The sequence below is a fragment of the Cherax quadricarinatus genome, chromosome 53 (genome assembly GCF_038502225.1).
Source record: "Cherax quadricarinatus isolate ZL_2023a chromosome 53, ASM3850222v1, whole genome shotgun sequence".
Classification (NCBI taxonomy): domain Eukaryota; kingdom Metazoa; phylum Arthropoda; class Malacostraca; order Decapoda; family Parastacidae; genus Cherax; species Cherax quadricarinatus.
In genome coordinates this window covers 19,277,982-19,295,086 of record NC_091344.1, presented here as the reverse complement: position 1 = coordinate 19,295,086, position 17,105 = coordinate 19,277,982, and the positions used below count along the sequence as shown (strand labels likewise).

The window sequence follows — 17,105 nt, the reverse complement described above, 5'->3', positions numbered from 1 at the left end:
CTAAGTGCCACCTCGATGGTACCTACAATGGTTCCTACATGATCAGCAACTTCCACACGTCGTGCTGCTTCCTTCAACTCCTGCCATCACAAAGCACCAACGTCAGCCAGAAACCGATTTATTGCATTTTTTGTTGTTGCTTCTAATAAAGCACTGACGCCACTACCAGCCATATTTATTGACGATGTACGAGAATAAATAAAAAGTGAGTAGCAATGAAACAGTACAGGAATCCCGTGTACACTTTATTAAGTTCCCATCATAGCTCAATTCTGCGAGCGTATTAAACCCGTATGAATCCTACAGCTGCCTCTTCAATAGCTGTACAATGTATACATTATATACATTGTGTGAACAAATGGAGAATGAGATTTAAATATAACCCAGATAAAACAATAAATTCATACAAAATATAATACAAAGTATCAAAGACGACTGAGAAGCTCCCGATACCTGAATAAACTTACGGGGACGATGGGGAAAAAAAGGGGTCGATGAACCAGCAAGGCTGGACCAAGTATTCTCTCTATGTGAACCAGACACGCAACACACGACAGAATGTCATTAAGTGCAAACATTCACTTTGCAGTGACAATCAGCTACCTTGTAATGTAGAGAATGCAAGAGACCAACATGCTTAAGTGGTCATAGAGGCGCAAGAATGTTATTTAATAGAGACAATGGTTCGACGAATCCAGATGGCATACTATCAACAACAGTTAAAAATGAAAACACAAGACGGAGGTCAGACTTTTATTGGGATAGTATTTCGCTCAGCGTAGAGCCATATTCTGTAAACTTCCGAATTTGCTGTCAAACTTGTCGACCACATGACGCTGTGGTGTTCTATAGTGACCAGAATTCAACACGCAAGAAATGCAAATTAACGGAAACTCACTGCGAGAGAAACCCGGAAACAGTAACTCCTGCCTGACACCACAGCTGAGTAAAACACACCTGGTAATTATTATTATTATTATTATTATTATTATTATTATTATTGAAAACAATATAATATATAGACAAGTTGAAGATTAAGACACATGTGTAACAGTTGGGTATATTTATTGTTGAAACGTTTCGCCTACACAGTAGACTTCTTCAGTCAAATACAGAGGCAGGAAGTGTAGTGGTGAAATGAAGATGATGTAATTAGTCCATCAGTCTTGGAGAAAAAGTATTTGAGGTGTTCAGTCCCTCAGCCTGGTCTGGAACGATATCGGTCTCCAGGCTGAGGGACTGAACACCTCAAATACTTTTTCTTCAAGACTGATGAACTAATTACATCGTCTTCATTTCACCACTACACTTCCTGCCTCTATATTTGACTGAAGAAGTCTACTGTGTAGGCGAAACGTTTCAACAATAAATATACCCAACTGTTACACATGTGTGTTTATTATTATTGTTATTAAGGGAAGGTGAACACTACGGGGTCAAACAACACTTGGAGAGGCGATCAGATTTAATTAATCCAACAAAAACAAGGTCAGCATCAATACCCTGGATCAGCGGCATCAAGACACGCCCTTCCTTGAAGGCCCCTGAAGGCAACAACAACCATGACTTCACCAAACAAACATTCGTCCTGTCTATCACGTCTGCGTCATCTCCTGAATTTATTGACTTATTCCCAACTCTTTACCCTGTGAACCTGTCAGTCATTCCTTCTCTCTCTCTCTCTCTCTCTCTCTCTCTCTCTCTCTCTCTCTCTTGAGGCTATGAATTATCCCTGCCAATTTGCAAGCAGGCGAAGTATCGCTAGGGAGCTTAGCTCACAACCACGAGGACCCTGGTTCAACTCCCGGGATGGGCGAGTTGAATTAAATAACTCTCCTTACACCTGCTCCTCCTGTTCACATAGCAGTAAATAGGTACCCGGTTGTTAATCTACTGGTGACTAAGACACAGGTACAACACCGGGCTTCTGTGATAGAATGACGTCCCGCCCACCTGGAGACTTCATCAATCACCTGGGGACGTCATCAAATATCTGGGGACGTCAGCAATCACCTTCGGACCTTATCAATGTAATGTGTGCTAATTAAAGATTCCCAAGTGTTGCACATAAATCTTATTCACTATCTTATCGGTACTATGTTCATTAGTTCTAGTTATATTAACCTGTTGTTGTAGTTGACACTTCCAGGTGTGTTAGTGTCTTCAGCACATATACACCCAGAGATGTACATATATATCCGTGTATATACACTGCAATTCATCCACTTCTCGATGCACACACGAAGAGATATTTACCTTGCTGTGTGTATACATATTTACCTGGTAGAATACGCAAGATTATAATATATATATAATGGGTGTGTGTGTGTGTGCACTCACCTAGTTGTGGTTGCAGGGGTCGATTCATAGCTCCTGGCCCCGCCTCTTCACTGGCCTCTACTGGGCCACTCTCCCTGCACCATGAGCTTTATCATGTGTGTGTGTGTGTGTGTGTGTGTGTGTGTGTGTGTGTGTGTGTGTGTGTGTGTGTGTGTGTGTGTGTGTGTGTGTGTGTGTGTGCGCGCGCGCGCGCGCTACCTGCATTTCCATTCCCACTCAAAAATCACCCACCTGCACTTCCAGTCCCACTCAGAAGCTTCACCCACTTCTCCCCCCACCCATTGGAGAGAGCAACCACTTAGTGTCCCTAACAACAAGGTTGAATGACACTGCACAACCTCCATCCACTTGACCTTTGTGGACACACGAACTTAACCGGCGACCACTGTATGACAGAGAGAGAGAGAGAGAGAGAGAGAGAGAGAGACTGCTACTGCTAAGTACAAGGCATAGCTAAAGTATAAGAGACATCCTATCACCTATAACAGGAACTTGTCCAGGCAAGCCTGTAGGTATATGGGTGACGTTCTAAACTGGGCCAACGCTAAATGGGAGATAGACACAAAAAGAAACCTAGCATCAGGAAGAGTGGGCTCCAAAACCTGGTGGTTCCTGGTCATGAACAGACAAGGTTATCTGCCTGATGAACTTATTCCACCTCTAAATCGACAGGATGGAACCATCTCTACTAGTAGTCAAGAGAAGGCGGACCTCTTTGCCGAACACTTTGCTACCAAAATGCAAGTCCTGATCCAGCAAGGGACCCTCCTTGGCTAGCTGCAAGAACTGTGTCAAAACTGTCAGTGGTTACAATACGGTACGAGGAGGTGCATTTCCTTCTTAAATCGCTTGACCAAGAAAAGGCTGTGGGCCCAGACAAGTTGAGCCCAAGATTGCTGAGAAGATGTGCAGACCAGCTAGCAGCACCTCTAACTCGCATCTTTCAGCACTGACTAGTACAGTGTCAATGGCCTTCTCTGTGGAAAGAGGCAAATGTAGTCCCTGTTCACAAAAAGAAGAGCAGAGCAGAAATCAGCAACTACAGACCAGTGTCACTCCTGTCAATCACTGGCAAGATCCTTGAGCCAATAATCTCAAGACATATAACAAAATTTTTTGACTACCACTCACTACTCTGTGACCGTCAATATGGCTTCAGGAAAGGTTACTCTGCTGTTGATCTGTTGTTAAACCTCTCCACTAAATGGCACCAGTCACTGGATGAATCCAAAGTCAGCTGTGTGGTAGCACTGGACATTGCTGGTGCTTTCGACCGGGTGTGGCACCAGGGCCTCTTAGCAAAACTGCAAGCACGGGGAACTGCAGGCTCTACGCTACGTCTCCTCAGTTACTGCCTTCATGGTAGATCTCTAAGGGTAGTTTTCAATGGAACAGAGTCAGCAAGACATCCACAAGGATGTCTTGCTGATTCACAAAGAAGTGCTTCCACACTTCCACAAGGAAGTGTGCTGGGACCATTGTTATGGAATGTCTACTTCAATGACCTTCATCTCATCCCAGAATCCCATGCATATGCAGATGACTGTACTCTGACATTTACTTATCCATGAGAAGAAATGCCAGCTGCTCTAAGCTACATCAATCACCAGCTAAGAGCTATATCATATGGCAAGTAACATTTGCACCTGAGAAAACACAAATGATGATGGTCTCTAGGCATCATGATGGTACAGTACCTGGGGAAGAAGTTGATATCCTTGGGGTGAAATTTGACTCCAAACTTACCATGAAGAACCATGTTGTAAATCTTGCAAATAAGGCAGCCAGGAAGCTTACAGCACTTCGACGTATCTCGCATCTGCTTGACAGTAGGGGTTGCAAGATTTTGTATGAGGCACAAATATGCTCACACCTTGAGTATGCTCCACTTTCTTAGTTTGCCTGCCCCCCCCTCTCATCTGGGACTGCTTGACAGAGTAGAGAACAGAGCAAGACGTCTCGTCTCTCGCTTGGGCCCATCCTGGATAGATCTGTCATTTCAGCAGAGCCTTCAACAAAGGAGGGATGTGGGTCACTTTACTGTTATATAAAAGGCCAACACTGTCAAAGTACCACACTTGGCTCCACTTCGAGGACAGAGAGAAGGAAGCTTCTATACCACAAGACGGGCAGAAAGCAGCAACTTCACTCTGGCTGTACCCTTCTGCAGAATATCACTTCATCTGAGATCATTTATCCCCAGGATGACTCGAGTATGGAACACATTCGTACAGCATTATGATGTCAACGAGATAAAGTCAGTTGATCAAATGAAAATGCTGGCCCACAGATGGCTCCAACTTCATCTTGTTCCCTACTTGTATGTTTCACCTCTGGCAGTACGAGGAATGAAGCCAATGTCTGGCGAAACGTTTGCACAATGAAGATACCCAAGTGTTGCTCATGTGTATAATGTATCAACTTGTCGGTTATCTGAACCATTCATCTACATAATTCTAGCAGTCAAGACTATGAAGCTGAAGGCATGTACAAGATAGATGGACTGATCACATCATCTTTACCTCTCCACTTCAGCTATCTCCTCCGTATTCGACTGAAGAAGCCCGATACTGGCCCTTGTGGAACACCACTCGTGATGCGTCACAATTCTGATTTTCCCATTTATGCAAACTCTATTAGCCATCTCGATCATTTTATATCTTAATATATTTCGAAGTGTATCTTAGTAGCCTCCACATTTATTGATTCCATCGATTTCCTCACAGTTCAGGTTAAGATTATTGGTCAATAATTCGAAGCTACGGACCTATCATCCACTTTGCAGATAGGTATCACTTACCATACCACGGGCGGGATTGAACCCGCGGTCAGAGTCTCAAAACTCCAGACCGTCGCGTTAGCCACTGGACCAGCTAGCCACAATAAGATTCGTCCAACTAGGTATATTTCTACACCATAGGAAGGTTAGCATAGGCACCATGTTTGCAATAGTGTCATTACGATTTCGTGAGTTAGGTATCACTTATCTACTACGACACCCGTTTGTAGTGAATTGTTGAAAAGATTAGATAAGACTAGCTAATCAGGGCTGAAAACCTTGGGACAAGCCTTGGGCACACAAAATCCTGCATTCCAAACCGGTATTATGAGATATGATGGACTGGTCCGGGTCAGGTAAACGCAATAGGAAACTCTGGCTCCGGAAGGACGACTTTCAAAGAGGAAACAAGACCCTGGTGTGAATTTTAACGAAATAATACACCGCCAGTGTCCGGGGCAACGAGTGAGTGAAGGGGGCAATGGAAGAACAGGAAATGAATGCATGTATAATAATATACAAATAAAAATTAAGACACATGTGAAACATCTGGGCATCTTTATTGTAGACGTTTCGCCATCCAGTGGCTGGATGGCGAAACGTCTAAATAAAGATACCCAGATGTTACACAGATGTTTATGCACCCCATACCTATCCTGTGGGCGGTAGTCAAAAGATTACAGAGGTACATAATGGGTCCAGGGACTAGGCCCCAAAGTTTTGATAGCTAAACAAGGTACAAAGGCAATGAACTCACAGGTTACAAAGGTAATGAATCATGTTGCACATGTGTCTTAATTTTCATCTTGTCGGTATTGTATACCATTCTTACACAATACACAAATAACTCACACATAAGAGAAAGAAGCTGATAACGACGTTTCTGACTTGAATCATTGATAAGTCACACTAACACGCGAAGGTGAGGGAACCAATATATATAAGAGGGGGACAGCGACTGGACAATTAGAGGAAGAAAGAAGGAAGTGGAGAAGTATTGGAAGAAGTACGTAATGCTAGTAGTGGAAGTAGTAGTAGTAGTAGTAGTAGTAGTAGTAGTAGTAGTAGTAGTAGTAGTGACAGTAGTAAGTAGAGGGAGTATGTATTGTTCCAGTCATGGTATTGTGCCTTTTCGTTCTGTCGACGTGTATAATATACAAATAATCCCTTCTCAAGGACTAAAACTTTTGACGACCGTAATGTGTCTTTTTATTCTTCCTGCTTGCATGACTTTCTGCATGAGTGACTGACTGGCATGTTGACTGACTAAGAGGGCTCATTAGCTGATTAACAATGATTGGTTAACTGGTTGCGAAGCTGATTGGCTGATGAGAGTAAATGGCTTGAGTGTGCGAGGTGACTCATTAAGTGGATGGCCTCTAGGTTCCCGGGGACCGGCTGGGTGAGCTTCAGGTTCTCAGAGTGGCTGGTGGTGTCACCAGCCACCACAGGCTAGAATATCACAACGCGGGTTGAGAAAATCACAACAGAGGCAGGATACATGTGTCCTGTGTCGACCTTCCTGGGAGCCTGCCTTGTGTTCCCATGTCGACCTTCCTATGGGCCTGCCTTGTGTTCCCATGTCGACCTTCCTATGGGCCTGCCTTGTGTTCCCATGTCGACCTTCCTATGGGCCTGCCTTGTGTTCCCATGTCGACCTTCCTATGGGCCTGCCTTGTGTTCCCATGTTGACCTTCCTATGGGCCTGCCTTGTGTTCCCATGTCGACCTTCCTATGGGCCTGCCTTGTGTTCCCATGTCGACCTTCCTATGGGCCTGCCTTGTGTTCCCATGTCGACCTTCCTATTTGCCTGCCTTGTGTTCCCATGTCGACCTTCCTGGGGACCTACTTTGTGTTCCCATGAAAGGATACAAAGCAGGGAAACCCCTTGAAGGGATACCAGTCAGGAACCCCCATGAAAGGGATACAAAATAGGAACCCTCTCATTCACCAGCTAGGAACACCCCCTTCCCCTTTGAAGGGCGTTCAGAGTGAAAACAGAGAATTTCTCCTGGTTATTTGTAGGTTACCTCTAGTCTCTTCCAGGGGTTGCTGCCCCCCTCGAGCCGGTCCCAGACCAGGCCTCCAGGTTCCTGGGCTGATCGATCAGGCTTTTGTTGGTCCTCCAGTAACAAATGCCATTTCACGTATGTACATGTGTGTGAAGCAGTGGACAGCATGCAACCATGTACATTCGAAATTCTTTTAAAAACTGTTCTGTGCCAGAAGTTGATGGGGAAAAAAAAGTCGCATTTCATGGATTAGAAGATTGTTAAAAGTGAATTGTTCCAGCAACGATATTGGGAACTTCATTCTTCCTGGAGGTTACCTGGAGGTTATTCCGGGGATCAACGCCCCCGCGGCCCGGTCCATGACCAGGCCTCCCGGTAGATCAGGGCCTGATCAACTAGGCTGTTACTGCTGGCCGCACGCAGTCCAACGTACGAGCCACAGCCCGGCTGATCCGGCACTGACTTTAGGTATCTGTCCAGCTCTCTCTTGAAGGCAGCCAGGGGTTTATTGGCAATTCCCCTAATGCTTGATGGGAGGCTGTTAAACAGTCTTGGGCCCCGGACACTTATGGTGTTTTCTCTTAGTGTACCAATGGCGCCCCTACTTTTTATTGGCGGCATTTTGCATCGTCTGCCCAGTCTTTTACTTTCGTAGGGAGTGATTTCTGTGTGCAAATTTGGGACCATTCCTTCCAAGATTTTCCAAGTGTAGATTATGATATCTCTCTCCCTCCTGCGTTCCAACGAGTACAAGTCAAGTGCTTCCAAGCGTTCCCAGTAGTTAAGGTGCTTGACAGAACTTATACGTGCAGTAAAGGATCTCTGTACACTCTCTAGATCTGCAATTTCACCTGCTTTGAATGGAGATGCTAATGTACAGCAGTATTCCAGCCTAGAGAGAACAAGTGATTTGAAAAGGATCATCATTGGCTTGGCATCTCTCGTTCTGAACGTTCTCATTATCCATCCTATCATTTTCTTTGCACTTGCGATCGTGGCACTGTTGTGATCCTTGAAAGTGAGATCCTCAGACATTACTACTCCCACAGTCCCTTACATTATTTTTCCGCTCTATTGTATGGCCAGAGTCTGTAGTATACTCTGTTCTAGTTATTATCTCCTCCAGTTTTCCATAACGGAGTAGTTGGAATTTGTCCTCATTGAACATCATATTGTTTACCGTTGCCCACTGGAAAACTTTGTTTATATCTTCTTGGAGGTTAACCGCGTCCTCAGCAGATGACAGCCTCATGCAGATCCTAGTGTGGTATGTAAGACACATAGGCAACAGTTAGGCAACTTTATTCCGAAACGTTTCGGAATAAAGTTGCCTAACTGTTGCCTATGTGTCTTACATACCAACCTGTCGGTATTGTATACCATTTTGATATTCAGATCCTAGTATCATCCGCAAAGGATGATACGGTGCTGTGATGTATATATCTGTCTATGTCTGATATGAGGATAAGGAATAAGATGGGGGCGAGTACTGTGCCTTGTGGAACAGAGCTCTTCACTATGGCAGCCTCCGATTTAACTCTGTTGACCACTACTCTTTGTGTTCGATTTGTAAGGAAGTTGAAAATCCATCTCCCCACTTTCCCAGTTATTCCTTTAGCACGTATTTTATGGGCTATTACGCCATGATCGCATTTGTCAAATGCTTTTGCAAAGTCTGTGTATATTACATCTGCATTCTGATTTTCTTCCAGTGCATCCAAGGCCATGTCATAGTGATCCAGTAGTTGTGAGAGGCAGGAGCGACCTGCCCTGAACCCATGTTGCCCTGGATTGTGCAGATTTTGGGAATCCAGGTGATTTGCAATCCTGCTTCTTAGCACTCTTTCAAAGATTTTTATGATGTGGGACGTCAGAGCTATTGGTTCAGGGGAAGTGACAGAATACAGATGTCTCCCCAGTTGTGATGTAATGCTTTATAAAACCGACAAGTTGAAAAGTGAGACAACTTGTGCAACATTTGGAAATCTTTACTGAGGAAAGGTTACGCCAGCCAGTAGCTTCTTCAGTCTCTCAGGACACTGTTGGTTGAACCTTCTACACGCCACATATGGACACAAGACACTATATGCATAAGAGAACTTTATGTAGACGACGTTTCGTTCTAGAGAGAGCTTTGTTAAGTTTTATAGCTAAATATCGTCCATGCTTAACGATAAGACTGGCCTCTGCTATCTGGAACAGAGCTGAGACCAACACAAACAAGGAGACCGTGATGATTCCTGCCTCAAACCACTGTACCTCGGGTTCAGTGCCGTAGCGACCACAACACAACGTGAGCTACATTACTCCTCTTGCGTTCCCAATCTCCGTGCTCTATCTCTTCTCCGCGCTCTATCTCTTCTTCGTGTTCTATCTCTTCTCCCTTCATCTCTATCTCCCGTCTTCGCTTATTTGTTGTTGATGCTCTTGGGAGCCTAGTTCCTAGGCCTCTTGTGTATCCATATGCTTTTGTGTTACTGTCCACAGGATGGATATGGTCTGCACAATACACTAGCAGCTTCGGCGGCGAAATCTAGAAAAAAAAATCTCATCTCGCGGCTTCACACACGGCTCCATTGCGGACATGACAGCTCGCTGCTCGGGTACCAATTAATAAGCCGTATTCACCGAACCGGGTTCGTTAAGTTGAACCGAATCTCGTAGTAAAAAGAGCGACAATAAGAACATAAGAATGCAGGAACACTGCAGCAGGCCTACTGGCCCAAACTAGGCAGGTTCTTCTCTAAACCAACCATTCCCACCCACCCACTTGCCCAACTATTTCCCATCGCATTAAGACTCCCACTATGACCTTCACAGCCATTCCCCAACCACGACAACCACCAACACATCCACTCTCAATCCCACCACATCGACCACCACCACCATCCCCTACATGCAACACAACCACTACAAGCCGAGACTCATCGTCACGCCGAAGCCGACCAAAAAAAAAAAAAAAAAAAAAAAAAAAAAAAAAAAAAAAAAAAAAAAAAAAAAAAAAAAAAAAAAAAAAAAAAAAAAAAAAAAAAAAAAAAAAAAAAAAAAAAAAAAAAAAAAAAACAAAAAATCGCACGTATTTAACGAAGCAGACCCCTCATGGAAGGTTCCTTGATGTTGGTGAGGGGCTCTTGATTTAAGGAATTGGATCTGTGCTCCAGTTCCCCGAATTAAGCCTGAATGCCTTCCACATCCCCCCTCCGCTGGGCGCTGTATAATCCTACGGGTTTAGCGCTTCCCCCTTGATTATAATAATAATAACGAAGCAGAATAAACCACAACCTTCTTTTTTGTATTAGCAAAAAAAGCTTTCGAAGAAATACGCGACAAAATGTATAAATGCTTTACTTTGTAATTTAAGCCCATAAAGAAAATGAAAAAAAAAAGGTAATCTCTACTACGTGGGTGAGAGAGAGAGAGAGAGAATCCCCACTGAGGTTCACACAGTCATCTACTACAGAAGGTGACGCAGCTGACAGTTCCGTGAAGCTTCAGAGTTGCTCCGTCACTTGGCGTCGACGCCAAAATATAACATTTCCGCGAACTTTCCCACAAAAAAGGAAAAAAAAAAAAAGTACTGGCGACGCTTCTTGCAACCCAGAAAACTTTTGTGCTGTGGTCATGTTAAATCTCTGAAGACATGACACTCCACGAGCCAGAATGTGTCCAAGGCTCCTTGTTAAGATACATGTGCAACACTTTGGAATCTTTACTGTTGAAACGTTTCGCCTAGGTTTCTTCAGTCTGATACAGAGGCAGCAGATGTAGTAGCGAAGTAAAGATGATTGTAATCAATCCATCAACTTGGGTGAAACACGTTTCAACATATGCATCTCTGATAAATTAGACACATGTGCAACTCTTGGGTATCTTTATTGAGGAAACGTTTCCTCAAGAAAGATACCCAAGAGTTGCACATGTGTCTAATTTATCAACGTGTCGGTTCTCTGAACCATTGATCTACAATATGCATGTCTGTAAGCCAGACAAAGCGTCACCAGTCTCAGGAAGGATCGTCACCAAGTCGACTTCCAACGTACGAAGGAAGTAATGGATAGAGCAACCCAGTTTTGCCAGACGACAAAAATACTGGATGCCATATTAACTCTCTTATAATGATGAAAAATTAAACGTATGTGAAAAATCTGGATATTTTTATTTGTAAACGTTTCGCCAACCAGTGGCTTTATCATGGGGGTCTTCAAATTATGAATACGGCGAAAATATAATGAAGACCGTACAGGGAAGAGCCACAGACTTAGTACCATCACTCAGATATTATGTGAAGTAAAAGGCCACAAGTGCAACTAATGTGACATTTTCATTGTGGCAACGTTTCGCTCTCCAGGAGCTTTGTCAACGGATTGACAAAGCTCATGGAGAGCGAAACGTTGCCACAATAAAAATGTCACATTAGTTGCATTTGTGTCCTTTTACTTTACATATTGTCGGTAATTCTACCAACATTCAGATATTAACCGAATAAGCTTCGCCAGCCTCAGGAAGGATCGTGACCAAGTCGACTTCCAACGTAGGAAGCAGGTAATGGATAAGACAGCCCTGAGAACTTATCAGTTGCGCCAGACGAAGCTCCGTCAGCCTCCATCCTTGGGGAACACCGTCAAGAGTTTCTCTCGCCTCACAAGCGAAGTGGAGAGGAACAAGACACATTTATTACTGCCCGTGAGGCAGCCATGTCACCAGCAACCAAGGAAGTGATCAACAACCACCACCAACGGAAGCTGATGAACAACAGTCACCAGCAACAGAGGTTGGTGAAAAAGTCACCAGCAACAGAAGCTGATGCAAAATAGCCACCAGCAACAGAAACAGCTTAACCACAACTACCAGCAACAGAAGCTGATGAACAGTAACTACCAGCGTGTTCTGGTACTTCTGTCTTTTCTTCAGCTTGTAATCTATATTTCCACCAGCAGTGGGTGTCACCGACGTACACTAACGTTAAGACGTGATGTTGATGACGCAGCAAGTTACACTAATCTTCAATGTCTTTTAGATACATTCAACATTTAGGTCAATGTAGTTTTTAGTGTATTAGTGCGGTCATTGATGTCAGTTGTGTAACGTGAAAACAGTGACCCAGAGGCTGAATGTTGCAATGTGTGTGTTGCTCTGTCTTACCCACAGTGACCCATGAGCTGGGTGTGTTGCTGTCTTACCCAGTGACCCATGAGCTGGGTATGTGTTGCACTGTCTTACCCAGTGACTCATGAACTGGGTGTGTGTTGCTGTCTTACCCACATACCAGCTAGGGGACCACAGGCGCACATGTCCATATTATTACAATCATAACGAAGCGATAAACACTCGAGGATCATACAGTGCTGCCAACATATCCACAACCTGGCTGATCCATCACCTGCAGCAGGAAGCTGACCGCTACTTCTTAAACACCTCTGTCTGTATTCCGGAAATATTTCTGATATCTGCTGGGAATAATGCTGACGAGTCTTGAACCACGGATGTTGACTTGGTGTTCTCTGACTGTACCCGTGGCTCACCTACTTTCACTCTGGTTTATTCCACACTATTCCCGCATCTTTCACTCTCGTAAGTTATGGCAGTTTGCAGGTTAAGATCCAAGCCCTCAAGTACCTTCCATGTATAAATTATCAGGTATCTCTTATCTGCAGAAAACAAATCGCCATGGGCTTTGAAGAATCTCAATAGTTTAGGTGGTTAATTTAGCTACTTTTCCCAGCTCTGGTATCTCTCCTGCCGCAAGATGCGCCGAGAGCACCGAACAATATTCAAGTCGTGAGGGCAACAGCAATTTAAAGAAGAAAAAGGCACAATACCGTGACCGGAACAATACACAAATAACCCGCACACAGAGAGAAGGTTATGAGAGAAGCTTCGATCTCCCATGTGCGGGTTATTTGTGTATTGTTCCAGTCACGGTATTGTGCCTTTTTCTTCTTTTCTCATAACCCAGCTTGCAATACCCTCCAGCCTCTGCTCCTCTGCCTTATTGTGTTCCCCAAAAGATAGATCCTCTAATATAACAACCCACAAGTCTTTTACTTGTTCCCTACGTTCAGCGATCTGGTCCGTCTCACACCACCGCTGGCTTCACGCTGCTCGGGACGGCAAGACTAACCCACAGCCTTGAGAAACTACATAATATAATAGCTCTGGGACGCTCTCACGCTGTCAGCCGGGAGCTGCAGTATTGAGGATCGTATGTGTTCTGCGGTTAGGCAAATGTCACATTGCGCTTGCAACAGAGTTGGGAAACACGACGCCACTGAGAGCTCTTGGGCAAATGTTGCTCTTGTTTGTTTAGTAAATGGACATTTAGGCATAAAAATGGCGCGCTGTCGACAAATATGAAGACAAAAGACGTTTTGTAAAAGGCTCTCTTATTGGGAGAAAATTTCTCTCTGCGAAGAGCTGTATAATGGCCGCGTCCCTCTGGGGTGTGGCCTCAGAGGGGGTGTGGCCTCAGAGGGGGCGTGGCCTCAGAGGGGGGCGTGGCCTCAGAGGGGGGCGTGGCCACAATACACAATACAGCACAGGAAGTGAGGCTCAAACTTAATAGCAAGCCCTGTGCGTAATAGTGAAAGTCGATGGTGGCGTATATGTATCTGGATGTTGGCGTAATGTGACAATGTTAGCGTATGTGTCAGTACAGTGCAACATATGTGACACATACTACGTAGACACACATACTATATATGTCATGAAAAACAGGAAATATCTTAGCCCGGTGTGATGTCAACTTCGCTACTACGAAAACGTCACTACAGTAACGCACGATAATGAAAGATCCTTCCAGACGAGAACTCGGCTAATAATGTAGTGAAGTGCGCTGTGATTTATACAGTAAGACCAACATACTACATGACCGTGAACCACAAGGAGGGGAAGAACCTTGTATTAAGTGTGTGTGAGGGGGGGGGTCACTGAACACAAGCACTGGTGTAGGTGCTCTGGTGGCCTGGTGGTTAACGCTCTCGCTTCACACGGCGAGGGCCTGGGTTCGATTCCCAGCCAGAGTAGAAACATTGGACGTGTTTCTTTCCACCTGTTGTCTATGTTCCCCATCAGTAAAATGGGTACCTGGGTGTTAGTCGACCGGTGTGGGTCGCATCCTGGGACACTGACCTAAGGAGGCCTAGTCACAGACCGGGCCGCGGGGGCGTTGACCCCCGGAACTCTCTCCAGGTAAACTCCAGGTAGGCTCGGTCCTCTGTCTGGTAACCACGGCGGCCAAGTCTCTCATGATCAAGTGTTCACACAGCAAACGTTGTATATCACCAAGTCTCGCCCTCATACACATCTCTCACATTCCTATAGTGAAATACGAAGATGAGCTCAGAGATCTGATCTTTGACTTTTGTGTTAGTTACCATTTTGTCCTAGGCACATGTCGATTAGACACTAGGCCTCTTGTATTTGCGCGCGTGCGCGTGCGCGCGCGCGTGTGTGTGTGTGTGTGTGTGTGTGTGTGTGTGTGTGTGTGTGTGTGTGTGTGTGTGTGTGTGTGTGTGTGTGTGTATATATATATATATATATATATATATATATATATATATATATATATATATATATATATATAATATTTATATATAAATTGTCCCTAAAACACAGTATCACTGAGGTGTTATAAATCAAGGGCAAAATCCGTAAGTATCATCACAGCGTTACGTTAAAACTCTTAATAAGGTATTACCACCTGCAACTATGTTACCCCACCATTACCACCTGAAACTATGTTACCCCACCACCACCACCTGCAACTATGTTACCCAACCATTACCACCTGAAACTATGTTACCCAACCATTACCACCTGAAACTATGTTACCCCGCCATTACCACCTGCAACATTAACTATCACCATCACCATCTGCAACATTAATCTACCACCATCACCACCTGCAACTATGTTAACCCACCACCACCACCCGCAACTATGTTAACTCACCACCACCACCTGCAACATTAACTATCACCATCACCACCTGCAACATTAATCTACCACCATCACCACCTGCAACATTCAGCTGGCCACTCTACCTTTAGTCAAGATGAAATCTGCAGCTTTGCTCTTCCAGTTCCTGGGAAGTGTGTAGAACTTCCTCTTCTGACTCTTCTTCTTCCTGTTACCCTCTTCCTCCTCCTCTTCCTCCTCCTCCAGGCGTAGTGATGGTCCGAGAGTAGCAGTCTTGTTGACAGCCACGCGGGTGGTGTTCTCCAACGCTGCCGCCTCCAGTGTCTCCACCGACACCACCTCCACCGTGTCGGTGTTTGTGGGGGTGCAGGAGGACGGAGGAGGGGAGGGAGATGCCGAGGAGGAGGAGGGAGAGACGGAGGGAGAAATGAAGGAGGTGCTACACTTCTTCCTGCCGATGATCTCAGAGACTTGGCACAGCGTGACTACATGCTTCTCCGAGGGAGGGGCACCAGCGGTCAGGTCTTCGATGTTTATGGTCGGAACTGGAGAGGCACAAGCCTGGGTGGTTGAGCCCTCGCCCTTCACGGTCTTGCTGGCCACTTGTTGATCTTCTTTACGGTGCTCCTGCACGATCTCATCCGTCGGCTGGGGCTCGATGCGCTCTCCATCGTGTTGGGTCCACAATAACACCATCGTGAATGCTCAGAAACACCGCCAGTCACACAAAATCAAGCACTTTTCTTTTTTTTTTTTAATCAACAAGTATCACATAGACGCACGAGCGATTCTTCAATACTGGGAATGCATTAAGTTACACATCACTCATTTTTTCCTAGCGTGCCCTACAAGCAACACAACACTACACTACACGAATACAAGGAACCCGCGGAGGTGTTTTGATTAGTCCACAGCAGAGCCCTACCTCACCAGGTGGGTCCAGCCGCCTCACAAGTCTTCAGACAGTCCCTCTTGTTGCTCTTATTCTGGGCAAGGGCGCAAGAGGAACTAAACGTCACACTGTTGACGCCATTAATCTCTTTATCTGCAAGTTGAGTCAAGATGTTTGTCAGTTAACAGTATGATAAAGCAACACTATCACCCACCTACACCGCCACCATTCATCACAAAATAAACTATCAATATATATATATATATATATATATATATATATATATATATATATATATATATATATATATAAACTGAATAAAGATAATGTTTAACCAATAGCTTGACATATATACACACCATACACTGTTTTAAGACTGGGTACGACTGGACAACGATAGGCAGGAATTGCCCATCACTGCAAGTGTACACACGTATGTACGTACACACACACACACACTTGTAGAAGCTAAAGACAGATGTGGCATAGGGATGTAAGAAAGTATTTGGATGAGGCAGTAGACTAGGAGGCGGGGCCAGGAGCCGAGTGTCGACCCCAGCAAACACTACACGGGAGTAAGAGAAGGCAGGATAAGCCAAAGGCAGCAGGATAATGCTTACTAAATGGTGGGAACCTGGCTGGCAGACAGTGAACCACAGCGCTGGTCCACCAGCACCACTCTTATGTACTTGTGTGTTATATCCTGTGTGCTCACGCACACAGGATATAACACACAAATACATGGTCTCTCAGCATATATACACTCATAGGTTACTTTAATCCTTAATTTAGGGACAAAAGTCTTCTTGACTTGTGGTGTAAAGGTGACACGCAGCCTTAATGGCACTCGTGTAAACAATAGGCTTTAAACCTCCTTAACCAACTCTCGCTCACGTCCACAAAAACTCGCAGACACATGCAAGCAAGCTCGCGCACATAGCTACAAATGTATCCACACAAGGGCATATTTGTCTCTGACGCTGCCTTCTGCAGCGTTGTAAACAATCTTCTTCAAGAGGTTAAGAGGCAACTGTTGTGGGTAAGTGGAACAAACTCCCGAGCAGCGTCACTGATGGGAAAACTCTTGAATTCTTTAAAAAATGGGTTTGACAGGTACGTGAGTGGGTGTGGGAGTTAGAGCTGCCTAGCATGGGGCAGTAGGCCT

General features: G+C 44.8%; 1 protein-coding gene across 9 annotated transcripts in view; it reads right to left on the bottom strand.

Moving 5' to 3' along the window:
- Nucleotides 1-17,105, bottom strand: part of LOC128692341 (actin-binding LIM protein 2) — a 510,921-nt gene that overhangs the window by 392,967 nt on the left and 100,849 nt on the right. For 6 of the 9 annotated variants that reach the window (XM_070096394.1, XM_070096395.1, XM_070096392.1 and 3 more), the window contains exon 2: nt 15,174-16,093. The exons of the other annotated variants lie outside the window; for them this stretch is intronic. In XM_070096394.1, the coding sequence (XP_069952495.1) occupies nt 15,174-15,744 (571 nt within the window). In that variant the 5' untranslated portion in view covers nt 15,745-16,093. The remainder of the gene's footprint in view (nt 1-15,173; nt 16,094-17,105) is intronic. 9 annotated transcript variants of the gene reach the window in all.